This window comes from Gallus gallus, chromosome 13 (genome assembly GCF_016699485.2).
Source record: "Gallus gallus isolate bGalGal1 chromosome 13, bGalGal1.mat.broiler.GRCg7b, whole genome shotgun sequence".
NCBI classification, from domain to species: Eukaryota; Metazoa; Chordata; class Aves; order Galliformes; family Phasianidae; genus Gallus; species Gallus gallus.
The window spans coordinates 6,894,648-6,920,582 of NC_052544.1; the positions used below are offsets into that span (position 1 = coordinate 6,894,648).

The 25,935-nt window shown below is 37.7% G+C and overlaps 2 protein-coding genes across 3 annotated transcripts in view; one reads left to right on the forward strand and one right to left on the reverse strand.

Moving 5' to 3' along the window:
* GABRB2 (gamma-aminobutyric acid type A receptor beta2 subunit) overlaps window positions 1–25,935 on the forward strand; it is a 335,870-nt gene that overhangs the window by 127,282 nt on the left and 182,653 nt on the right. Inside the window, exons 3-4 of one of the 2 annotated variants that reach the window (XM_046900320.1) lie at window positions 4,446–4,523; window positions 9,632–9,748. The gene's annotated coding sequence lies outside the window, so the exon portion shown is untranslated. The remainder of the gene's footprint in view (window positions 1–4,445; window positions 4,524–9,631; window positions 9,749–25,935) is intronic. The other variant, XM_040646866.2, reaches the window with a different exon arrangement.
* GABRA6 (gamma-aminobutyric acid type A receptor alpha6 subunit) lies at window positions 243–25,564 on the reverse strand. Its single transcript, NM_205058.2, has 10 exons — window positions 25,366–25,564; window positions 25,085–25,203; window positions 24,775–24,842; window positions 23,286–23,506; window positions 23,096–23,178; window positions 22,395–22,538; window positions 21,850–22,002; window positions 18,331–18,590; window positions 7,639–7,899; window positions 243–4,353 (listed from the first exon to the last, which is right to left on the reverse strand). Exons 1-10 carry the CDS (start codon window positions 25,401–25,403, stop codon window positions 4,303–4,305), a joined length of 1,398 nt encoding a protein of 465 aa, NP_990389.1. The 5' UTR covers window positions 25,404–25,564; the 3' UTR covers window positions 243–4,302.

The window sequence follows — 25,935 nt, forward strand, 5'->3', positions numbered from 1 at the left end:
TTACGTGGAGGTACAACCTGTGATCTCTTTGCTAAGAACCTGATTTTTAATCCTCTAACCATTCCCCACATGGGCCATTGGGTTTCCAGGTAGGTTAAAAAGACACAGACTTTTCTAGCCCTTAGAAATGTCATCTTCTAACAGTAGCAATTTCCTAACTTTCACTAAAGCAAAGCTGCCATTCAGTTATGGTAATGCGGCTTATTTAATGTACATTAAGAGTAGACTTAACTATCTCAGTAAAGAGTTTTAGATTGCTAGTTTTATTTAGTCGCAAATTACAAAATATTTCTATCTGCTCTATGAAAACATTATTATAAACAAAGCAGATGTTTTGGGGGGGGAGAGGAAGGAGAACAGCCTTTGCAATTGTGCTTGAATATGTAATTACATACAGCCTGAAGAAGGCTTATTTGCTCCTTAAGGCATGTAAAGAATTTAGTACCTTAAAACAATTAAAATTTACTCTTATTTATAAAGTAAAAAATAATCATGACTGAGGTCAGATGATGTTTTCATGAACTAAAGACCTCTTTGACATGAGAGAATCCAAATACATTGTGATTTAGTTGACGTGCCTGTTTCTATGTGTCATGAAGTTTTGCAATGTTGTCCTACTTTCATACATTAAATACACAGGATTAGGGTTTTTCCTCACCTGTGATTGACTCTTATCTTACAATTGCAAGGGTGGTTTCAGTTTCTTTGGATTCCCTTTTGTTTCAGAGCTTGCATGCCAGAAAACACATCTGAGTCTCATTCATGCTTTAACAGTAACTGTTACTTCCAACACACTCAGCTGACCCTCAGTGACCATGACTTGTATAAAACCACTTTCTGAAAAAATTCTATTGATCTTCATTCCTTGTGTACGAGCACTGCTCCAGCCATGGCTGAGTAGTGGCTCTGATGAAGTGATGGAGAATGGAGTAGTTTACTGTCCATGTTTCTTCTCATTCTGCTTGTGGATAAAGAACTTCAGTCTTCACAGATAGACAGCATTTATGTGAAGAGTTGGAATGCTTTGTTTACTGATAAGAGATGAATCCTGCAAAAATTACTTTTATAAAGAAAGCAAATAAGCAAATGGAGAGTGTTCTTTTCATGAATTGGAAGAGAAAAAAGACCATAATAAACTAAGCAGCGATAAAATCTCCTCTGATTTTTGTATGCATATGTACAAGAGAAGGACATTGAGCTGGTAAATTGACAGGGTGCATCAAAATATCAAAACACTTGACAGTACTTGATAAGAAAAGCATATTGAGGGCATCCATGTTATATCTACGCTTCATGGATTTATCCAATTCTTGCTCCAGGTTCTGGTGACAGCTAGACTTTGAATGCAGCAGTGGATGATTTGGTGTGCCATTGCTTAGTTTCTAGATCTTAAATCTCTGAATTTACATCAGGTTTTGAAATTATGAAAACATGTAGGGGAAGAGAGAAAAACTCACGATGATAATAAAGATTATTACCTAGTTGAGCTTTCCATTATAGTATGGTATAACTGTTACTGTGTTCTTAGTTCTTGTGCTTCTCACATTTCTGTTCAAGCAGAACATGTGAAAGTTAAATTCAAGCCACATTCTGACAAATTTGCAGGGCTGAGAGCTAAAACCAGTGCATTCTTTCTACTGGGATGGATACAAAGTTAGGACAGTGGTGGATAACACATTGTCACTGTGTGACGGCTCAAAGTAATTGCTTACCTTCTCCCACACAATGTCCCGTTTCCCACAGTTAGAAGTGCCATTTTACAGAAACTTTAGTTCCTGCTCTTCCTATTGCAAGGCAGTCAAAAATAATGGGAAAGAAATCCCTTAATTTCCTTTAACTTACATTAAATAGAGAAATAAATATCTTATTTGTATATATGTGTATATGCAAATATATATATATATATAAATTTACATCTATCTGTTCTTTTTACTGCATATCTTGTTTGGTTATTGTTTACCATAACCAGGATTTTTAAGAACTGAGATTAATTTTCATATATTCCAATATACAACTTGACATTATGAGCATTATTGATGCTGAATGTGATTGAATATGAACTCTGTCTCTACAAAGTATTTAATAGGATAAATATATCGACCCTTCCTACCATTCAAACAACTGGGGAGAACAAACCCTTATACATCTTGTCTGCATTAAAAACTCCTCTAAAACAAACAAACAAACAAACAAATGCAGTCTTTGTGGTCCTGTTGAAATATTATATTGAACACCAAAAGCTGGTGATGATAGGACTTTGCAATTAAAAATTATCCTTGTTTTATATATTGAAGTACTACGCTCCAAGGAAATAGTGACTGTTTGGAAACTCTCTGCACTTGCTGTAAAATTCATATTTAAATCTCTTTTGAGCAAAGAATATCCAATCTAAATCTGAGCTTTTTCAGTGCAACTTGTTCTCCCCGTAATGTTTTCATGTTGTACAAAAACCAATTCTAAAGCATTCTGAAAACTTTTACAGACTTTGGTACATTCAAAATAGAAAATTAGTCTGCAGAGCAAGAATGAGTGTGGTTAAATCAAAAAGAATAACCTCTGAGTCTCTACAGCACAATTTGCTTTTTGTAAATGTGTTTACAAATTATAAAGTATGATCTTTTGCAATGCCCACAGTTCAATTTGAAAAAAATGTATATATGGTTTAAAAATGGGACAGACTTCAACAATTTTGGTTTCAAAGCAAAGTGAAGGCAGAATTTAGAGCACTTAAAAATACGTGCAAATGTATTAATCTGCTGCCAGTCAGAAAAAAAGCAAATTACAAACATGACATCTCTGTGCAGACAGTAGTTATTACTGATGCAAACCTACTTAAATTGTCTGCAACTAAGTCATACAGCATGAAGAACAGTGATTTCATGTGTTCATTGCAGCTGCTACACTAGTAAAAGCTACATCCTTCTTTTGAAACATGAGAAAAAACAGTTGGAGCTAGCTAGTCCACCAGGTAGTTACAATTATTCTAGTGTCAGTGAAGCCAGTAGAGCACTTGGCAATCTATTGGGGTTGATTAACCAACCCCTAAGTACTTTTTCAGTGACTAAGAAATTTACTTAGACAAAAGACCTTGACTTTTTCAAATCAATGCAGCATTTCATATTACACTTCAAATAATTCTAGGACAGGATACCTCAATTTATATTTGGCCACATCTAAGATCTGTGTGCTTTTGATTCCCACCAGTGTACGTTACACCCTGTAACAAAGGTGGCTTGAATTTGATTTAATGAGGCATGTACTTCCTAATCATGTAATTAAGAAGGACTATGGAGATGGAAGATAAATTATGTGACTGCTTTTGTTGAGAGTGAGAAATAAAATACACGCTGCCTTTCAACTCTGAATTTGCTGGCAATAATGCTCCCCTGGAAAAAGTTATAGGGAGTCTGCCATGCACAGGTCATCAGCGTGTGCATGGCAGATTCCGTGCACAGGAATCAGCTGACAAAACAGAACTTGTTCCCTAACCAGCTATCAAGACTTTCTTGCACTTAGCTTGATGGGTAGCTGCATCTTTCCATCTGTTCAGCTTTTGACCATGAAAACTCCCTGACATCAGTGCTGTACCTCCAGAAATTGCTGTCCAGAATTTGCTTGTAATTAGACTGTAAACTTCCATGGTCACTCAACAACAACAAATAGTGTAACTAAGCAGCTAAAGTACATAACCAATCCTTTCTATTCTTTTTATTTTTTCCCCCACAAATATTACCTCAGATTAAAGGATATGAAGATAAATTACAGAAAACCAGGATTCATCATTCATCTGATCTATGAAAATGTTACAAAAATGTCTATGTTACAAAAATGCCATGGGATTGCAAATCCCTTTCATGGCATTTTTTAGCATTATTTTGGGGCCAATTTTGACTGCACATCAGAGTGGGTCCTTGCATTTCAGTGAGAGAATGCTAATTTATACCAGTTTTGAATGTGGCTTCCTTAAGTAATCTGCATTTAAGAGAAATAATTCCATTACTGATATTTTATATCAATGTTAACATTCAGTTATTTGTAACAGAACTACAACAGATACAAATCTTTTGACCACTGAACAAAATAATTTAACAAGAAATTTTATATTAGAATCACCATAGGAAATCAAAATTTTCTTAGAAGTCTGTGCAGTTTTGATCTTTTTTTTATTTTGTCCAGAGTTTGTTTCCAGGTGATATCCAGTACAAACACTCATTGTCTGCAAACTGAGAGCACTTATTTCCTTTGAAGTTACTTTAATTCCATGAGACCTTCAGTGATTTCTTTTAAGCACTGTGCTGTTCTTCAGTTGGACTGATGATCATTTCGAAGGTGCATTGCAGTAGGTTCAAAAAACTGGAAGAAAATTTAAGAGAGAAACTTAAGCTGTCATTTATGAACAGTGTAAGTAACCAACAACATCACCTGACTTTTGGCTGTCTCAACAGGTTTAAAAAAGAACTGCGTTATAAGGGAGAATCTTCTCAGAATCTGATGCTCATTAGTTGGATCATCAAAGCTCAATTGTAAGTACATACAGTAATGGCTACTTTATACTGAACATTGTTTTTCTAGTGTTCAAACTGAAGCATGATGCACAATATGCACTGTAAACTTTATGAATGTCAACAAATTGAAATCAGACACTTTTCCAGTTCTTGTTTCTCTGTCCTTCTTTCTTCTCACTTGACCGTTCGTCAATGGTGTTTCATCTTCAACCTGCTACATAACTCATTTTCTGCCATGATACTGTGTTCTATGTGTTCAGCTTTTATCTGGGAATCAGCACATTTACCACATTCGATTATATTTTACCTTCTGTCCCCAGACATAAAAGCTGGCCTCTCTGCCTGTTTTTCTGCTTTTTATCATTAAAATTTTAACATCGTGAGCTTAACACAGACATCATTCTGTGTTTTATTACATTAAAAACTGTGATACAGTATGATGAATATAAAACACTGGGACAGGTTACTTTAGGAAGGATATATGTAAGGAGATCTGAGAACAGTGCATGCATTATGAATGCCAAGACAAACAGACCAAGTAGTTGTACTCTTCATATTAAAAGGACACGTCTTACATTCTAAATCAGGTACATTTTAAAATAAAGCAAGCATGCAATTCACCCGTCAAAATCACTATTATAAATCAGTGTTCAGCTCTAAGACCTATCGAGATTTAAGAAATAAATAGCAAAAAAGTGCATGTGTGACAAAATAAAAAGAACAGCTTTTTCCTTTATTGTTGGACTGTTTTTTGTTTTTCTTTTCCCCTTAAAGAGCTTCTCTATTTGGCTAATCTGGACAAACATGTATTGCTTGTTCCTATGCAGAGCTTTCTGTGGATGGCAGATACTACTGTGCTTTACAGAAAAACACATGCCATAGAAACATGGGAATTTCATTTTCCATGGATGTCACATCCTCAAACCTTTCATACCAATTAATTACAAACTGACCTTATGTACTCAGGGAGTAGTAATTCCTCTTAGAGTAATTTTAATGCTTTAATTTTTCATATAATAAATGGGACGGCCCTGCTGCCATTATTAAACATCTGTCAACATTTCTGCACAGGAAATTTGATTATTTCAGTGAACTGATTCGATATTTTTCTATTTTTTTTTTTTTAAACAGAAGCCAAATAGCTCTAATTAGCAACTCAAAAAGAAAAAAAATGCTAATATACCTGAAATATTACACCAAATGCACTCTTCTCAATTAATCATATTTCATACCTGAGTAATACCTTATCAGTACTAATCTTTTCGGCTTGAGACTGTGACTTGGGTTCGAGTGGCCTTTAAGAACGCCATGCTTCGCTCACCTAACTTTTGTATCTCCTGTTTGAATAGAAAGGCTTACTTCTTTTAAATGATTTTTTTTTTTTTTTAAAGCAAAAACAGTCTTGGTTTTCCATGAAAGTAGGAACTGGTAAAAGTACAAAATGCATAGAATTAAAAACCTAGCAAGGTGTATCACGATTATATTAGTTACAACTGAGCACACTAACAGCAAAATGTAATTCATGAAGAACTTGAGCAATGGTTTACATAACTGTTTAATTCTTCACCACTTTAATCACCCTATCTGTTCATACTGTCCTGTTCTCTGAATCTTGTTGCTGGATTTCTGTCATTCTATAAGAATCAGTGCATTTGTGAGCAGTTCAGTGAGCTTTCAAAAGTGGAATTTTAAAAGTATTTACATTCAGTTCTAGGTCCTAGTCATCTGAAGTATTTTAGAAGCCTAGTTCTGACTTAACTATTAGTATTCAGGGTTTAGTATAAATATTTCACCACTAACAAGGGAAAATGGCAACTATGTTCCTAACATTTCTATATCCAAAACGTGAATGGTTGAAGGAAATCACTGAAGTTATGGCAAGCTACACAAACTGAGAAACTGGCCTTTAAACAGAAGCTGTAATGAATATACAAGAGCTTTTTTTATATTTCCCTTCTCTGATTGAGATAAGTAATGTGCACACATAGTCAATATTTTAATAGCAGGATCAGTATCTCTGGCACAAATGCTAAATTTAGCGTTGGGCAGATTTTGAATGGTCAGGAGTTAGCAGCTGTGACCTCTTGAGAGAGACATCTGCAGGAACATTTGCAAGAGACAGTGCCTCCTATCTTCCTGCCCTCCTGATTTCATATAAGCTGCTTGGCAGCACACTCCCTCTTAGAGACATAGCATTTTCCAAATCATACTAGTAGCAAAAATCAGCAAAATTAGGGGCTAGTAGCCCCTGCTTCAAGTAGAGTCAAGATGCCATCCATTAGCTGATCAGCACCATCTTGTTACTTTGAACTGCAGTATCTTCTGGCTCTCCAAGAGATTTCCCTTGGCCTTCTGTACCTCTAATCTAGGAAATGAATGTAAAACTTGCACACTGCTCGTATCAGATTGCCAGCCCCTGTTATTACTGATACAGGGACTTTGTGCTTTCAGTACCGTCTAAACACCATCATTATCTCTGTAGCTGTCCTAAATGAAGCTAAGTGTACCAACCATATTGACTGCAGTGTACAGTGAGATTCAAAAGCTCTATGGCAACAAACAAAGCAAATGAATATATGTTTTTCACCAAAGAGATGGGGCACCATTAATTGTGTTTAGACAAAAAGGAAAAATTGAGAATTAAAACATTAAAAACTGGAAGTTTAAGAACTGCTTGAAAGTGATAAGCTTATCAGTGACTGTACCAGAAACGCTCAGTCTTCAGGGTACACAACTCTTCTATGCTTCACAGATATCTAAAGACTCAATAACTCTCAGCTAGATTCAGTCAAGCTTCAGCAAGGAATTTAGTGGCTTTATTGGCATACCATTATAAGAAGAAAGAGGAAAAATTGGTTTTAAAATGTGTAAAAAGAGGGACTCTCAATTCATAAAGTGTGTGCTGTAACTGTCTTAATATCTTAGCAGATATTAATGTTTTTATCTCCTTTGCTGCATTGCTGCAACAGTTAACTTTACCATTCCCTGCTGCAGACAGGAAGATGAAGAAGTACTGATCAACTGAAGGTGCATCAGCAAATAATGAACAATTTAAATAAATACTGGCTAACTAAACATGTTACATATATACATTACAAGCATATCATTATTATTCTGAAATTTTAATACTCACTTCCATTGTGTCTTTTGAAAGGTAGACAACCCAGTATACCAGGTTGAATCCTGCAAATGCCACTGGAAAGAGGATCCTAGAATACTGGTCTATTTTACTTGTGCCTCCAACAGGTGGTGGTGCTGGGGGGGCTGGTGGAGGAGCAGACACAGGTTGACATTGGGATGCACTGTTGGATACTATGCTGGCTTCAGGAGACTGATCTGCTTGAGATGTTACGGAGTTTACTCGTTTCTTCAGGTTACAATTGGAGTCAGAATGCTGAAGAGAAAAAAGAGAAAGAGAGAGTTGATTTATGGCTTCGGAAGTCTTAGGTTTTCTGCTTGTTACGTTTCTCTTCTGTCTTTTACTCATAGAACAGAAGAAAAATACTTATCCTATTATGGGACTAGTTTTATTTTATTGTAAAATTAAACTCAGTGATTCCTGTATTTTGTGCAGTACTCGTAGCAAGATCCAATTATTCTTCAGAGATTTGTATAACAGTTCTGAGAATTTACCTCTTAGTTGCTAGGCTGACATGTATGTTCATTATGTACAGCTGTTTTATCTGGGCCCCAACCTGCCATTTTTTCTATGATCACAGAATCACAGAATGGCCTGGGTTGAAAAGGACCTTAAAGATCATCTAGTTTCAACCCTCTGCCACAGGCAGGGTGGCCAACTACTAGAGCAGGCTGCACAGAGCTACATCCAGCCTGGCCTTGAATGCATCCAGGGATGGGGCATCCACAACCTTCTTAGTCAACCTGTTCAAGTGTGTCAGCACTCTCTGAGTGAAAAGCTGCCTCCTAATATCTAACCTAAATCTTCCCTGTCTCAGTTTAAAAGAGTTTTGCAAGAGCTTAGAGGTCAGAGATTTCTCCTTTTCAGTAACCAAGACTTTACTGATGGCTGAGAAAATGCAAAAGAATTCTTGAAGCATCATGTTGTTTTTTATCATTTTTGTATGAAGTACTCAGGTTTTCTGACAATATGGAGCAGTATCAATTCCTTAGATTCTTACGAGCAATGTAACATGCAACATTTTGGTTGAGTTGATGTTGGAAATTTCATCAATAAAAGATGGCAAAACTTATTCCCAGATTGCTGATAAAAAATATTGTGTAACATAAACAGCTATTCTTGGGTTTGAATAAGCAGTTCTTTTTGTCAGCAGAAGTATGTAGGTTGCTCCAAAAGTAATGCCTCCTATGTATTTCCATGGAAACTGCAACAGGACTATTTTTCAACACAGTCTCCATTAGCTATGCACATGCTAGCGATGAACAAGAGCCTGAAAGCCACACTTGTAAAAATCAGCACTGGTGGAGATGGCCCACTGTTTCACAGCTTCTGTGATAGCATCATTCCTAGAAAACTGCTGCCCATGCAGTCCATCTTTCATTGTCCCAAACAGATGGAAGTTGGAAGGCATTGAATCCAGACTATATGGTATGTGTTGTACAACAGTCCAGCCAAGACTGACAATGAGCTCCACAGTCTTCAAACTGGGGCCCGACATTATCATACTGCAAGAGAGATGTTTTCTTCTCGGGCCTGACTTTGGAATTTCAAGCCTTCAGCTTAGTCAGCATCGTGATGGAGCAATCAGTGTTGATGGTTAGTTAGCCCAGGTTCCAGGAAATCCAGAAAGGTCATCCCTTTTCTGTCCCAAAAGACAGTGCACATTACTTCATGAACTGAGGACTACATCCTGAACTTTTCTTCATTGAAGAATTCGTGTATTGCTACTCTGCACACTGCCTTTTTGACTCCAGTAGATAGAGGTGACATCATGTCTGGTCACCACTAATGGTGTGATCCAGGTTCTTTTCCTTTGTGAACATTCATGGGACCCACCTGGCACAAACTTTGCAATATTCCAAGGTTTCCACCATCATTTCCAACATATTGAAGCCAATATTCAGCTCTATACACAGTTCTCTGGTTGTAATCTGTCAGTTTGCATGGATGAGATGATTGAGACCCTCTTCATTTTGTCGTCTGGCAGCTGTCCGTGGCCATCCAGAACTTGGCTTGCCTTTCACATCGCTGTTGCAACTGCTGATATGCATCACCCACCACCTTGCTGCACTCACATTCTCTGTTTGGACTCCAAAAATATTCAGTAAGTGTTAATGGGTGCCATTTTTTCCTCACTTTCCTCACGGAGGAATTCAATTCCCCACCTTTGCTCCATATGCACTTCCATGCCAGGTGCCATTTTGTCAGACTGCCCTTCTGTTGCCATCTGTCACACAGCAACAAAATCTAGTAGAATACTGATAGGTGGGAAGGTACAACATCTACTGTCATTCCATGAACATCTATCTGCCTCTGATGTTGTGATCTAACATAGTAAAATAGGAGGTATTACTTTCACAGCAGCCTTCCTAGACAACTGAATGAAGCTGATGAGGAAAATTTTAGGCAGTATAAATAATATTCTGTATAACAGTGTGTAAGTAAATTTAAGCAGAATAGTAATGTTCAAGGTAGCACATCAAAGTCTCCAAAGTCACTGTTTCTGAGTGATTTAATTACAGTCATTCACTGAAATTATTGTCAGCATTTTAGGGGTTGATCCTATAGGATTTTCTATGCATGGAAACAGATTTTAGTCAGATAAATGATGGGGTTAGTAGAAGGAAAAGAGACGTTTTCTGAAACAGATTGCCTACACATGTACTTGGGCCAGAATATCTAGATAAAAGACGACCATTATCAGATATTATCCTTTTAGCAGTATTAGTGCCATACTGTGAGAACAAGTTAACATTGCTACAGTGTAATGCTAAGTTCTCCTTAGGAATGGATGGACCAGTATCAGCAGGGATTAGGGAAGATGGGTTCCTCACAGCTGAATTTAGTCTACATAAAAGGCAAAGAGAAGGATATCTTATTTATTTTTTTAAGATATTTTTGTATATACATATATCTTTTAACTATTACCTCTTTTCACTTGCTAGAGCCCTCCCCCTTGCACTACACGTTAAAACGTCCTATTCTGGGGTTGCACCTCTCTGGAATGCAGATATTTGTTTTTATATTTTCCAGTTACATAGCAAGTAACAGACAGCTTTAAATGGAGGATGATCTACAGATGTGTCGCAGAAACAGAAAGAAGGTTATCCATTTCCACTTGCACTAATCATAATAGTAATCCCACTCTGTAGACAGACTGAGTAAGCCTGGGTCACTGCTTTTCAGTCAAGTTGCCATTCCATTTTGCTTGTATACCCTGAGCTGAACTCAACTGTGGGAGTCGTAAGGTAGCTTGTTTTTTGCTTTGCTGCAAGATAGCTTGACCTTCTGTGGAGGAAAAGTGATTTCTCAAAAGAGAAGCCTTCTCATCTGCAATATCCTGATATAAGAGGGTGAAATTCTGCTCTGGATCACTCAGGCATGAATCAGAAGTTACTGTGCTGATGTGATGGAGTTAAAATAGTTGGTAGAGTAGATGTAGCACAGGATCAGTGGATAATGTTGAATATTGAAGATATTTTAGAATGCAGAAGTAGTAAAACCATTGTGATCCTTTGGATAGGCACTTGAAAAAGAGTAACCTTGGTCATAATTCTGTTTACTTATTAAATTTTATGTGTTGCAATAGAAGGAGGATTATCTTGATTTGATTTCACTAAATGATTTCGGAGTAGACAGGACAGGAAGATCTGAAGTCAGTTTACATCCTCAGAATTTGGGGAGAACACTGAGTAACTTGGCTATATGCCTGCTTCAGGGCCAGTTTGGGTACAGTTTTATCAATTGAGTGATATTAATAACTTCTTACTAACTAAACTAATTTATTTCATTATTTGGAAAGGACTTTACTGTTACAGTAATGCCACAGTTGTATTTATTTATTTGTTTGTTTGTTTATTTATGGCCATGCTTTTCAAGTGCTTTTATGAACTATTAAGAAGGTTCCTAAGTAATTTCTTACAGTAACACGCTCATGTGCAAGTCCATAGGATAAGGGTCAGGACTATTTTCTCATCTACCACAACCTAAAATACAGAAGCCTAAATTTATCTGAAAAGAGTAATGAACGTGTTTCTCAGTTTGGCAGGTGTCAGCAAACCAGACTTATTGATGTAGAACAACCCATACTTTTCATGAGAATTTACTATGAAACCAAGAGGAAGAGGCAGCAGGGAGAGGTCGGGTAGTTTCTTACAACATTTGCCTTCTGAACAGCAGCTACAACAATTTGTCTACTATATTTAGATTTCACCGTTCTGTTTGACAACAAATTCTACCTACAGTGACGTCATGGCAATTTGGAAAATACAAAATAGGAAGAACAGAAATGAGTGCTCTGTTCCAGTTCCTGTTTTGCACACAATCACTCAAACAGTGAAGACTGTTTTACAAACAGCAAAAGCAAGAACAGGAAGCCTGAGAAGTGGCACAATGGATCATAATAAAAGAGGGCATTTTATTCATTTACTGAATCTTGATACAAAGGACTACTCTTGCACTCACATAGAATGCTAGTCCCATCAGGCAATTTAACTTGTCACTGAATATGACTGCCTAGTGACACAAAACAGCTTGCAAAATTGATGCTTAACATGAGGTACCATAAAATTGGACAGAGATTGGTAGGCATACGAGGTAGTAAGGCATTGTCCGGATTCTACTGAGGTTTTGCAACTCAGCTACCTGATACCCTAGAAAGCTCACAAAGTATCCTTGCCTGTAAAGATGCTGCTGATCTCTCACAGCTCTCATCAATATCACTAGAATTTGCTCATGCTCAGAACATCTTAGGTGGCTCTCAGCAAATTGTTCTGCTTCTAGATAGAAAAAATACAGCATATATAACCTTAGACTAAATGCATTTGTTTTCTATTTTCTGTAGATGCAAATTGTGATGAATGCTCCAAAGAGACTTCTAATATATATATATTTTTAATTCTCTATTGTTCTCTTTTCATTTATACTGCAGATGTGTATTCTTACTTTCAGTTTAGCGTAGGATCTAGCAGTGGAATGACTATCTTACATATGCACTTGAATAGTGACTAATTTTAAACATTTGTATGCCCTTACTTCTTTCTTTGCCACACTTATCTCCCTTTCTGCTGTAGCTGCCATGCAGTAAGAAAGAGTTTTGATAGAATAAACTCTGAATGTTTAGAAAAAAAATGCTAACTCTCCTTTTCTTTGAAATTTATTGGATTAAGACTATTGAATTTTGCTGGCATCATGATAGAAAAAAAAAAAAAAAGATAAAAACCTTAGGATCAAAACTCCATGTCTGTACAAGGCAGAAAACTAAACTGCTTATTTTTCCCTCCTGCCCCTCTCACCATCTCAGTAGATAGAGTTTCAGTAATTTCAGTGATTCATATTACATACATGAAATCACATACTAGTAACATAGCTCCCAAAGAGCAAGTTAAGCATGGTTTATCTCCCTAAATCCTTCTCAGACTTGCTTCTAACATACAGCAGCATGATCTGTAAAACCTCTGCTCAGCTGCTGAATGATCTATATGCAGCACCTTGCAGCAGAGAAGTTCACTACGTTATATAAGATCTTCTCTTGGGCATGCAGTAAGGTACCTCCATATTTACTGTCATGTGCAATTTAAGCACCCATGTCGTGTCAGAGATTTGTCATCACCCATAATTTAGAGATTCCTTTCCATATCTCTTTTGTGGGATGTGATTAAAAAAATGTGTTATAAACATTTGTAAACAGCGTTCTGCATAATTAACAGCTGAATGTAGTTTAGGCATCATTAATAGTCCCTAGCTTTGGGCATCTCTTTAGGCATTCTAAATTTCCTTTCCTAGACATATTATGAGTAATTAACCACCACAAAACTGTTATTTCTTTGTGCTTTACCTGGTAAAAGTGCTAAATTAATCAATTGGAGAATGGTAAAGCCATGTTCAAATTCTTCCTTAACCTGCAGAGACTGAAACTCATCTTTCTAAAATTATAGTCTAAGACTCAGGTGAACGTGGTAAGGGGAAGAGTCTGTTACTTCATTGCTCTTTTCAATATGATTGTACCGTAGCAGAGTCTCTTCCTAAAATTTAGACGTAGCACATCACAGAACTCATAATTAGCACAGAGCCTCTGTCAAAATATATATTTATGTTGAATTTAAATATGCCATCATGTTTGGACTCTTTAACTTATCAGTGTCAGTCTAGAGCAATCCCTGATGTTTAGTGGGAGTCAGAATTGGAAGTAAGGAGAAAGGAATCAAAATTCTGCCAGTCTGCAGTACAAACAGTACTACAGAGCTTTTATCTTTCTGTTATTTGACTTGCTTTTTTTCACTGCCCCCCTGCAATAAAAAGGGATTAGACTTCAACACTGAGCAAAAATATCTAAGGTCAAGGAAACAAATTTTCCATCTGTATTTTTTTACATACAATTTCAGCGTCTTCTAAACCCTCCTTGCTGCACTGCATTTGCTTTTCCAATCAGATAAGTACTTAATTTTGGTGCAACCTAACAATCTGGATCTACTTTCCTTGTAAAGATGACAAAAAGTCAATAGAATTGCAAGTTGTTTCTTGTTTTAAATAGCCTACTTGACACCCTACAGTTGTGCAGAAGCAGGAAGGTCTCTCTAATTTGATGGAAAGTGCCATGTTCTCAGTTAAGGCTTTTAATGCATGCAGCTTTTCTAGGATGATTTCATAAAGGGTTGTCGATAATCCGAATAGAAGTGCTTTCCTTTCAACTGTACTACAATTCTCATTAAACATACTCACTGTATTCTGACGTAATTATATAAAACTAAATCCTCTATACAGAAATGACATATGGCTGCTCTGCAGTTGGGCAGGGTTGTTAAAGAGAATGAGAATCCTCTCCTGCTCAAGCCATGTTCTTTTGAAAATAAGGTACAGGGCAGTATGTAGGGACAGGGAAGCTCTGCCAGCAGCATTTCACTGTTCTGTGCTTTTTTCTGTTAAAACAACAGGCCTTTTAGTAAACAAACATAATCAACCAACAACCCTGTAACAATCTTTTGTCTGTTACATGTAGTGTCTTACATGGAAAAGCTTTTTTTCAACCCACAGTCCTCGATTTCTGTCCTGTCCTCGGTGCTCCCTGACCATCTTGCAAAGCATTACTTCAAATGGTGCACTCCAACCAGTATCACCAACTACCCTTCCCCTGCAACTTCTAGAATCAGAGTATTACTAGATAAAGAAAGCCGTAATGACAAAGCAATATGATTAATGTAAGAAAAATGTATTTGAAATGAATTAAAAACCAAATGTGAAAATTCTTATGTACCTATATATATATGTATGTACATAAAAAATGTTTGGTTTTGACATGCTAGAGCAACCTTGGTCACCATATGAATAAAAAGAGGCTTCTGTCAGGGTCCAGATGACCGCCCAGCTTGTCGCCATCGTATTTTGGAGAGGAACACCCATAGTTTTGTATTTCACACAAGGGTTGCCTGCAGCTGACAGAGAGAGCAAGCCAAATTCTGCTCTCAGTTAACTGAGGTAAATAGAATGGCTTGCCTAGAACCAGAACAGGCATGCTGAGCTGTCATCAGTTAATGGAGCAAGCAGTCAGAGCACTGGAACTCTCACTGAAACCAGTCTATTTCAGTAACTCTAGGAGAGTTTCTCCTACTTCATTAGAATAATAGAGCAGAATTTTGTCTTCTGCCATTGCTATTTTCTGAATGTACAGTTTTTGGGGGGATTTCATAAAAACCTGAGAAAAAGAGTTGTTTTTTGAATAATGCAAGATTTTAAACAAATTTAACTAGACTCAAGGAGGCTTTTGGATAGCATTTTGAAATACATTTTTGCTGGAAACACATTTAATTTGGCATGTAAAATTAAAAAAAAAAAAAAGAATGTTCTGTAGATATCTTTATCTTGGTGAATTCAGGCCTTCACTGAAAGCAACAAAAGCTTCCAACTGTTTTATAAGTCCTTATTTTCATTTGTATGAAAACTATGTCTCTGTGCCTGCCCTACCTGAAGTAGTAGAAGGGGTCTCCTGACACACAGAAAGAACTAGTTCAGAGAGGGTACAGATATTCCCACCACAATGTTCTTTAGCCATGTTTCAGGCAATTTAAGACAATATAACGTATAAAACATAAACCTTGCTTCTGCTACTGCTACAAGTAGAAGAGTTGCATTGGCAGTTTTGCAGCCATGAAGTTTTCTAATAAGAACATCTCACTTTTCCACTTTTACATCTGGATTCCCCAAAACTAATTAATGCTTTACATTTTTCAGAAATTTTCTCAGTGTAAAATATCATCTGATATCTATAAATACAGAAGACAAGAAGCATATTTGACTCATTGTTCATTATTATTCATCCTTCAAGAAGCTCTCCATGTAACTAAAAACGTGACACCTTTCACACGTTTCAAAAATGAAAGGCAACTAAAAATACTAGCATAGTAAGTAGATGGAAAACTTTACTACCCTGTGTAGAAGAACAAACAAATAAGTAAATAACTCACAGATTAGGGGGGGAATAAACCCCAGAGCACGACTGAAGGTAAAGATTTTAATTTTTTAATTTTTTTTGAAAATCATGTGGAGCAGACAATAAGTTACAATGATTTGAAATGTAGAAGATATGGATTTTAATATGTTTTACCTAGTGAATTGGAAGAGACAAGGAGAAGAGACAAAAAGAGGTGCAGGAAAGGCAGGACAAATTATGCAAAGGGTAAAGAATAAGAACTGTGCCTTGTAGAAGGAAAAGTGAAGGAAGAATTCAGGAGCAAAGAAATGGAACAATTATGGGCAGGGATGAGGAAACAACTAAGAGAAATTCATGACCTCTGAAACAACTCCTAAACCTATAATAAGTATGGAATATTAAGTTGTGTGCCTTACTTAAACAAACTGTTTGAAGATCAGTAATATAACTATAAAAGAATAGAGTTCAGTACAGGATGGTGATCCTGAGGAAACAGTCATATACTCACACAATCAGGCTGTGCTAACTACATCGTTAGCACTCAAATCAGCTAGTTCAAGTCTGTTTCAGCTGAAATTAGATTACAGGAAACATAGGATGTTCATCTATGTGACAGTACAGAGGAACTCTTTCCCGTTTGCCTTCATCTCACACAGGAATATGAATGACTAAATAGATGCTTCTTGAAGCCTGTTATCATGTAATTAGTCCTTTTTCCCACCATGCCTTTCTAAAACGAAACCTTTGAAATCCAATAGCGTTAACTAGCTGAAATCTTCCAGAAACCATTTTGACTGTATTTTCTTTCCTCCAGTGATGAGTACTCATCATTTTTATGATTTCCTTGATTTTTCTTTTAAGGCAGCAGGGGTTCTTAGAGAAAACAACCTTTAAGAAAAATGTGTTGGACTTAATAACACTTGAAAATTACTATTCTGGATAATTTGGGCTCTGACCAAGAGTAGGACTGTACCATTCTGTGGATAGTGTGGACTGCTTTAGAGACTAAGTTTACCTTAAGACCTCAGCATTGCTGGTTTTACTCTTCTAAATCTCTATGTTATTAGCTAGTTGTAAACAATTTTTTGAGGAAATGGTTGCAATGTGCTTACTAGATGTTTTTAATATTCCACTTAATAACCTACATAAGGTTATCTCTTTAGCAACTTTTCTGATAGCTTGTCCTACCAAAAAAAAAAAAAAAAGATCAAACAGGATAAAACTTATAAAACTGCAGTGTTGTAGTGTTAGTACAATTTAAAGTTCCTTTGGTCTTAACACTATTCTTCTCATTCTGTACCATTCTACAGCTACAGTATTCTGCCCACTCAAACCAGAGTACTTTTCTGTCAAATATGGTACCATGAGTGGGGGAAAGCATATTCTAATGGAAACAGTATATAACAGTTATGAGGAAACGTGGAAAAGTGGTCACATGGCTGGAATGGTGTTACCCTGATGTGCTTTTAGTCTCCTACTAAACTTGCAGACCCAGTGATTTTGGAGGGGTCATTCAAATTCTGTTATTCCTCTCAAAATGGGTAATGTGGTAGTAAAACTGATTCTGCAAACAGGAGGGCTGTACTGATGCGTTGTGAGACAACATTAAGTACTTAGCCTAAGATGTAAGGAATATTATTTACAAGCAATTCTGACCTAAGTTTTTCAATACTAGAAAGCTTTCTTGTCTGTCACGTGTATTGAAATCTATCCCTAAAGTTCTCATTTACACTTCCTTTTTTTTTGTTTCCCCAAGCTTCCACCAACACAGATTTTTATGAAAGTAACAGATGCCAAGTTTATGTAAAGGATAATTTCTCTTCTTCCAGTTGACCCACTTATGGTATATGCCAGGATACTACAGTGATCCTATAATCATCTGGCCTATGCACACATTGGTTGCACAGTACAGTGTCCCACAAATTCTGCAGACGTACTCAAGAGAATGACGCAGCTGCCTGGCCACAATGCCTACAGCACTGCTCAAGGAAAGTATTATGGGTAGCAGTCCAATGTCATTCCTTATATATATTACCAAATAAACATCTCTCTAGTAAATCATATTACAAATTTAAATAAACAGTCTGAATAAATGAAGTATTTTCATTTTCTGAAAAAAAGAACCACGTCTTTGATAAACAGACATGATCTGGTTACAGAATTTGTTTCAGGTTAAGATCACTTTTTAATATCGTTTCACATTAACTACTTCAGCTGCCTCTCCCTATATGATATTTATTATCAGAAAAGCAAGCAATTACCGAGACAATCTCGTCCTCTGCCGGTACAGTTGCTGCTGATAGTGCTGCTGCCAGTGCTGCTGCCCTTGCTGCCTTCCTCATTGCTCTCTGAGTCTGAAGATTGGTAAAGTAGTTGACAGCTGCAAACTCAATAAGTGCAGAGAAGACAAAGGCAAAGCACACAGCTATGAACCAATCCATAGCAGTAGCATAGGACACCTTGGGCAAAGAGTGGCGTGCGCTGATGCTTAAAGTGGTCATTGTTAGAACTGTAGTAATTCCTTGAAAATAAGAGAGAAAACAGAGACATTAGAATTTTGCTTCATCCCTGCTGTTCTTAAATTCATCTCTATGTATCTGTGTGTGTTTATGTACATACATACTTAACATATAAAATCTCTGTTCAAGTAACTAACAAGTCTTAAGTCTTTCGTATTGTTAAGTAATTCATGTTTAGTGATTCAAGTATCTAAAAATATACTTCCTTAGTACATTAAGCAGACTGGAAGTTAGGATAACTACATGCTACAGGTTGTAGCTTCTTAGAATTGTGATAAAGCATGGGTATAACAAAACCCGGGCTCAGGCTCAGAAAGAGCTTCACTCGAGGAGTTCCTAAGTGGAATGTTTGACAGAAATGTAAATTAACATGACATGATTCTCTAGCAGTGTTATGATCCTCCCTTCTCCTATTGTTGCATAAGACAGATCGTGGCTTACAGAACTCTCACTGAATCCATCGGATTTTTGCATTAAAATCAGTGGTAGGCTATGATCCAAATATTTCTAGTAATGAGTTTGGTCTTCTGTACAGTGATCTTTAATTTCTGAATACATTTTTGAAGATTCACTAACAGTATATTGAACGCTCTCATAGTTACAAGTATGGAAGGATGGGAAAAAGGACTTCTCTAGATCTTATGTATTTTCACACATACAGAAAATCTGATCATGTAGCTTATGAGCCCCACAAGTATTCTTCATATCTATCATGGACTTATTTGTTCTGTTTTGGAATGTACAGCATGAATCATGTGGGAAGTATACTTACTTCCCACTGCTGCCTGATACAAGAGCAAACTCATCCATTAAAATATACAAGCCTCTGTGACTCATGTTTACTTATAATTATGCCTGCTAGAATCTGAAAAATACAGGTATTTAAAGACAGTAAGCAGAAGAATACCCTCTTCTGCTCCTTTCTGCAGTTGGAAAAGGGTAGGTGGGAAAGTAAAAAATGTTATCATGTCATGTTGCGATGATGAATCAATATGCTATGAATGATACTGAGTGGAAAGGATGCAGTGTCATTGCATACTGCAGGGTGACTTGATTATTCTCAGGATTTTTTTTGCAACTCTCACATGATGTAGCTTGCCAGCTGTCTGAGATCAAGTAATTCTCAATGTCACTACTTAACATGTTTTAATGAAATGCAAATAGAAGATATATAAAAATATGTAGGATATCTACTTCTCCCAAATCTGCCAGACTCATTTAATAACGTAAGTGCAACTATGCTGAGATAAATTTCAATTTCAGACGTCCAGAATGAACTTTTCAATATGATGAGTGATTAGATTAAGATCTGCCCATATGCTAGTTAATAATAATAAAAAAAAAGATATTTTCTGTGTCTGAATAAAAACCTACTGCAGCAGGAATTTAAACTTAGGAATAGGACTCCTTTTCTATTAGAGATATAGATAAGAACATTTTCAATGTGAATTTTGATGAAATGGTCTGTACTGTGGAAAACTACTTTATCAAACGGAATGCCACATTACAATTGGTAAAGTGTGTAACTGATGATTGTCTTTCCATTCTGAAAAATCTGGTACATAATGCAAATACTGAAATGCTACTTTTTCTTTAGAAATAATTTAAAACATTCTGTATCTGAGAAGTTATAGATAAAGCTTAATAACTAGATAATAAGTTAAAATTTCAAAGGTGATCTTCTAGGAGGGTAGAAGGTGGCTGTGGGTTTGTGCAAAATAAGATAACTTTTTGCCAAACTAAAAGACGATCACATAAAGGTACCTAAAACTGTGAAATTATAGCCATTGCTATATGGGTTCAAAGCATCTGGTACTTAACAGGTCATACATAAAACCTGGCCTCAAATAACCATGCTTCTTATGCCAAGTAATGTCTGATAACACCGTGCCTTACAAAAAGATATGTATACCTGCATGTGTATAAACATATCTACATACAGAAGCTCCACACAGAATAAGGAATCTCATATTGCCTATCTGCTGTTCTTTCCAATGTCACTATGATAAAGAGCACAAGAATATCTTTTTCCTATATTTCGTCTGTATTTCTGTAAAGAATAGATGCTTATGAACATTAATTTATCTTACTGCAATGTTTTCTGCAAAAATAACTGGCCTCCACTCTGGAGTAAGCAGATTTGCTAAGTGATTTTTTCTGAGAAATTGGTTTGGTCACATTAATGTTATTTTTCTACCACTAATTTCTCTAAAACACATCCTTTGAGAAGGTGTGCTTTATAAAAATATAATGCTGTTGAGAAATAAGAATGGAATAAGTACTGACGTATGCTTTTAAAATGACAAAGTGATTAAATTTCCAAAAAAAGGTGTCTATTTTATTCTTTCTTAAAATATTTTCTATTCTTAATTCTAAATTTACACTTCAGCTTGGTGTTAAGTCTTTATTTCTGGGTTTGTGAACTTTATTATGTAGTAACAGACAAAGGTCTTAGTTTGAGGAGAATTAATTCAAACCACTAGAAAAAAGAAAGGCCTATGCAATATGTATGCATACTCCTCACTGCCGCTGCAACTTGTGGTAGGGACAAGATGCATCTCACCTAAATTCATCCTTCTAAAGTCCTTGGTAGTTGTTTAGATACCTCTACAGAGAGTAATGCTGCAGAATGAGTGCTAGATGAGGTTCCAACCCATAAAAACACAACCAGTTTAGCACAGGTTAGTTTCACAAATTGAGCAGATCAATAGAAAATTTCCTGTTTAATAAATGGAAAGTTGTCATTTACTCTGAAATTGTCATTTCCTTGGGGAAAAAAAAATGTTAGGAAGATAAACCATCACAAGTAAGTCTGGCTAAACAAACATTCTGTGTAAACAGTTTTGACTCTGGTGAGCAGATTAAATATTATTTGGTTTAATTTTTAGTATATGCTTTTGTTCACTGAAAAGTACTTTCTGTCTTTTTCAGTTTAAAGGCTAATCCCCACTAGATTACTGTAGCTGTTTAATACAGTGGATTGAATGCAGTGATGAAGTGAATGACAAAAGAAACAAAATGTGAATACCAGCCACGGTTCTTGCTGGAACAGATTCTTTGTTGATCCAAAACACAACTTGAGACAGGACAACAGTCATGATGCATGGAATGTATGTCTGAATGAGATAATAGCCTATTTTCCTTTGGAGATGGAAATAGAGCAGCTGAAGTGAATATTCACCTAAAACAAACAAGCAATGAAAGTGATGAATGAATGGTATGTATGACGCTGAGGTGTTCAAAGACCTTAATGCAGCATACCAAAAACTGTTCTGGCTGGAACAGACTCCTTGTTAATCCAAAAAGAGACCTGAGAAAGAATGACTGTCATAATGCAAGGAGTATATATCTGTATCATGAAGTATCCCATCTTCCTTTGCAAGTGGAAATAAACTGTCATGATTACATATTCACCTGTTAGGAGACAAGTATGTCAGCATTATTTTGGCAATGTATGAATAAACATTATTGGCTTAAATTCAACATACTGTGTCCTAAGGATAAGCCTACTGATAAGCCTTCAACTGTATAATACAAATAAATTGACAACAAAGGTAAAGTGACCTATTGGAAACAGAGGAGAAGAATATTAATTTTTACATATTGTTTTTACTGGGTGGGGAGGCCAGGGGAATTCTTAATGCTAGTCTTTTAGGAGACCACAGCTAATTTCTTTCCAAGGATTTTAGTCTTAAAAATGACAAAAGACAATTACAGTAATACAATTGTATATTGAACAAAAAAGTCTGTAATCTATTTTCAAGACGGTTTATGTAGTCAGTAGTTCCCATATGGCTACATCTTACCTGTGTTAGATTTAATTGTTTCGCTAGATACAGTTTGTCCTATGAGATCATACTGGAGGAGACTGGAAGACTCCTGTGGTACTTCTACGGAATGCAGGGGTCCTTTTTTCCACGTATAAATAATTTCACTTTTTGGGTAAGCATCTGAGTTACACAAGGAAAAAATACTAATATAAATTATATTATTTATAAGCTATTAAAAAAAAAAAAAGTAGCATGATTTGACCTTGGTCAAATATCCATAGAAATTTGCATCCTACTCCAGTAACTTTACCATAAATGACCAAATGAAAAAAAGAAAAAGTAGAAATAAGAGAATGCAGAGAATGGCTGAGATGGGAACTGATAGGTACTAACTTTTACTTTCTAATTTGCTTTAAAATACATGCATTGATTGCCACACATTGTCTAAATATTTTCATTTTATAAAACTAGACTTTAGTAAATGTACTACAGATTTTATGACTTGTTAAAGGAACAAATTTGAATACTAATAATTTGTTAGAGTCATCCTTCAGAGAACATATCCATATGCCTAAGAATTGTCCGAGCTTCAGAGGAAAGAATAAGATTCTAGTGTAAAAACATAATAAAAACTTTCAATGATGTGTCCTAGGATCTCACTTCTGATTGTCTCACGTACACGGAGACGTGGAGACCAAATGTATTACTATATGAAATTGAAAGCTAGAAAAACATACAGCTTCCAAACTTCAAAGGGCAAGCATGTCCATCCATTGGGAAGTTCACCAGCCGCATAGGACAGTCAGCATTAATGGTCAGTCTAGAAAACATTAAAGTAGATGACAGTCAAAAATAAATGGTATGCTGGAAAACTGTTGAATGAATGAAAAACAAAGGTCAACCAAAAGCAGAAGAATGAGCTCTCACCTCATTGTGTAAAGAATAGTTCCATTCTGCATAATTCTGAAAAGTTTGTTAGGAGTTGTCATATTATGGGCAATTGATTTTTTTCCATTTCTAAAAAACGTGTCTGGTGTCCATATTTTACTGACCATTAAATTGTTCAATCTCAAAATTTCTGTTGGCCCACCAAACTTCAACCTCTCATCAGTCCACGTCTGCCGGAAGAAGACATCCATTGTGTATTCCTATGGAAAGTAAATAGATGAATTATGTGCAATGGTCAGCAGTCCTAAGCTGCTGTATATAGAATAACTCCATGAAAGACCCTAACACACAGGTTAATGACTTTTAATTTACTGCTTAGAGGCTTAATCCTATTACTACTAAGTAGTTGAAAAAATAAAAAGTAAAAAAGAAAGTAGTTCATGAGAAAAATGTCACACTTTTTTGTTATTGTTATAGAGGAGTTGCAAATTAACCAATGAACAGATAACTTGATGTAAAAAAAAAAATAATCCCATAGTCCTTTCAGAGAAAATAATTTAATTCAAAGCGACTGAGGTTGACGTCCAAAGAGAACTACAAATGTCTACTTTAGTATCCTTTCAAAGTGCAAAAACAAACTGTTAATATTTAGCTGCCAGGGACAAAAGCACACAATCAGGGCCTCTGTTGCAGCTTACTTTGCATAGTCACAAAGAAAGGACCAATATGGAAAATATTAATTACAGTAACATTACGTTGACAAGTTGATGTACGATATTCTTAAGGATTCTCAGAAATATTTGTTCCAACCATTCAGAATGGAATTACCTGAGAAAGTCATACAGAAAATTGAGCTAAACCTTGGCAGGAGGCAGATATAAATGAAAGCACACCTTCTCTATGCCTTCTCTTAGACTGAGTTATGAAGAGAGGTAGAAAAAGTTTTGGGTGCATTTAGGGTCACACAGTGAAACACAGCCTCTGTTGAGCAGGTATTGGAGGAAGGGTACAAAGGCAAAAGTAGCAACTGAAGTCCATTTCCAGGACGAGAGCGATGATAGTTCACCCTTTGCCTGGGGGCTGCTGCCATAATCCATGGAGTTTACCCAAGTCTGCAGCTACCTGAATTTTGGGGCTCCCAGCGTGACAAGGAGCTGCTGTCTCACAAATGGCACTATCTCTGCATCTGCATGGCAGGTTGTCTCCTACCACGCGGCCTTCTAGCCTACCTCAGTGTCAGCTCACAGCTATTTATACGGTTCAGGAGGCATCTTTAACCTCTCCGTGTCCTCAGCGGTGGTAAGTGCTGCCCTCAGTGCCCAGCTTCGTTCGGGGCCACGGGGCTGCGCCGGGTGACTGCGCTGGGGAAATAGCTATATGCAGCTCTAGCCAAAGCGCCCTGCCGGGCCATAGAGATTGTCAAGAAGATTAAAGCTCGTAATCTGCTCTAATGACGGACAGCTCAGATGCCACCGTAATGAATCCCGGGAAGGGAGAACAGGGGCAGCACCATAAGCGGGGCCCTTACCATCTCCACGTCGGACACCGGCCCGAAGCTGGTCACGTAGATGTCCGTTTTGACTTCTGTCACGGCGCCTGCAGGACACGGAGACGAGCTGGGCGCGGAGCGGAGCGGGGCCGGGCCCCGACCCGGGGGCTGCGGGCTGCCGGGGCACGGGAACTTTCCTCCGCATCCCGGTTTTCACCTCCTCCTCTCCCTCTCTCCCCCCCCTCGCTGTATCCGGGCCGCGACCCTCAGCCCGCCCGGGAGCAGCCCGCTGCCCAGGAGCCGACGCGCTCCCCCACCGCCCCGACGGGGCGGGAGTTTCCCCCTCTACCTCCAAATCCCGGCCGGAGCCTGTTGTCATAGCCGTCCAACAGCTTGTCGAGGATGCGAGTGATGTTTTCCGAGTAGAGGTCTCCCCCGTCGCCCTGGCCCCCCAGCGCCTTCTCGATGCTGCGGGAGAGGCGAGTCCCGCCGTCAGCGCCCCGCTTCAGCGCGCCCGCCAGACCCGCTCCCCTCGGGGAGAGTAGGGCAGGAGAGGCGGCCCGGTGACCCCTCGCTGGCCGCCCCATGCTGAAGGGACGCTCTAGGGTCCGGGGCGATGGGTTCACTCACCTCACAGCGACGCAGACCCAAGCGATGAGCAAAGCCATGCCTCAGGTCTGCGCGAGGATGCTCAGGTGCCCTCGGATCCGTCACCTGGAGCAAGTTTGGGCGCTCATCCTTCCCCTGTCGGCCGGCGGCTCCGCCGGGTGAGGACGCAGAGCCCGGCTGGCTCGGCCCCGTCCCCGCGGCCCTCGGCCGCTCTCTGCCCGTGCTGGGCGGGCGGGGGTGGCTGTGGCTGTGCGCGCCCTCCGGTTCCGCCGCCGCTCAGCCCGATGTGACCGCCTCGATGGGGGAATTAGGGTTTGAAGGGACGGTGCGCGGTCGGAGAGCAGTGACAATAATCGAATAAGGCATTAGGGGAGATTAAAAGGAAGAAATCCACTGCTAGTTTTGGCATGGAATTAGCAGGGACCCGTTAGGAAATCTGGAAAAGCGCTGGCATCTTGCTGATAGAGATTATGTTAGAAATGGCCTCAGCTTTTATTATGTTTATGGTTCACGGGGAGATTATTATGCAGCTCTGCATCATTAGAACTTCGAAAAAAATCCCCGTTTTCCGATTTTTGACCTTTCTCAACA

Excerpts from the sequence above, each read along its gene's own strand:
- GABRA6 (NM_205058.2), bottom strand. The coding sequence starts at position 25,403 with ATGGCTTTGCTCATCGCTTGGGTCTGCGTCGCTGTGAG. Across the intron at positions 22,539-23,095 it reads CCCTTTGAAGTTTGGAAGCT|ATGCTTACCCAAAAAGTGAA; the intron begins GTATGTTTTTCT and ends TGTGTAACTCAG. Across the intron at positions 4,354-7,638 it reads TTTCAAAAGACACAATGGAA|TTTTTTGAACCTACTGCAAT; the intron begins GTGAGTATTAAA and ends ATTTTCTTCCAG.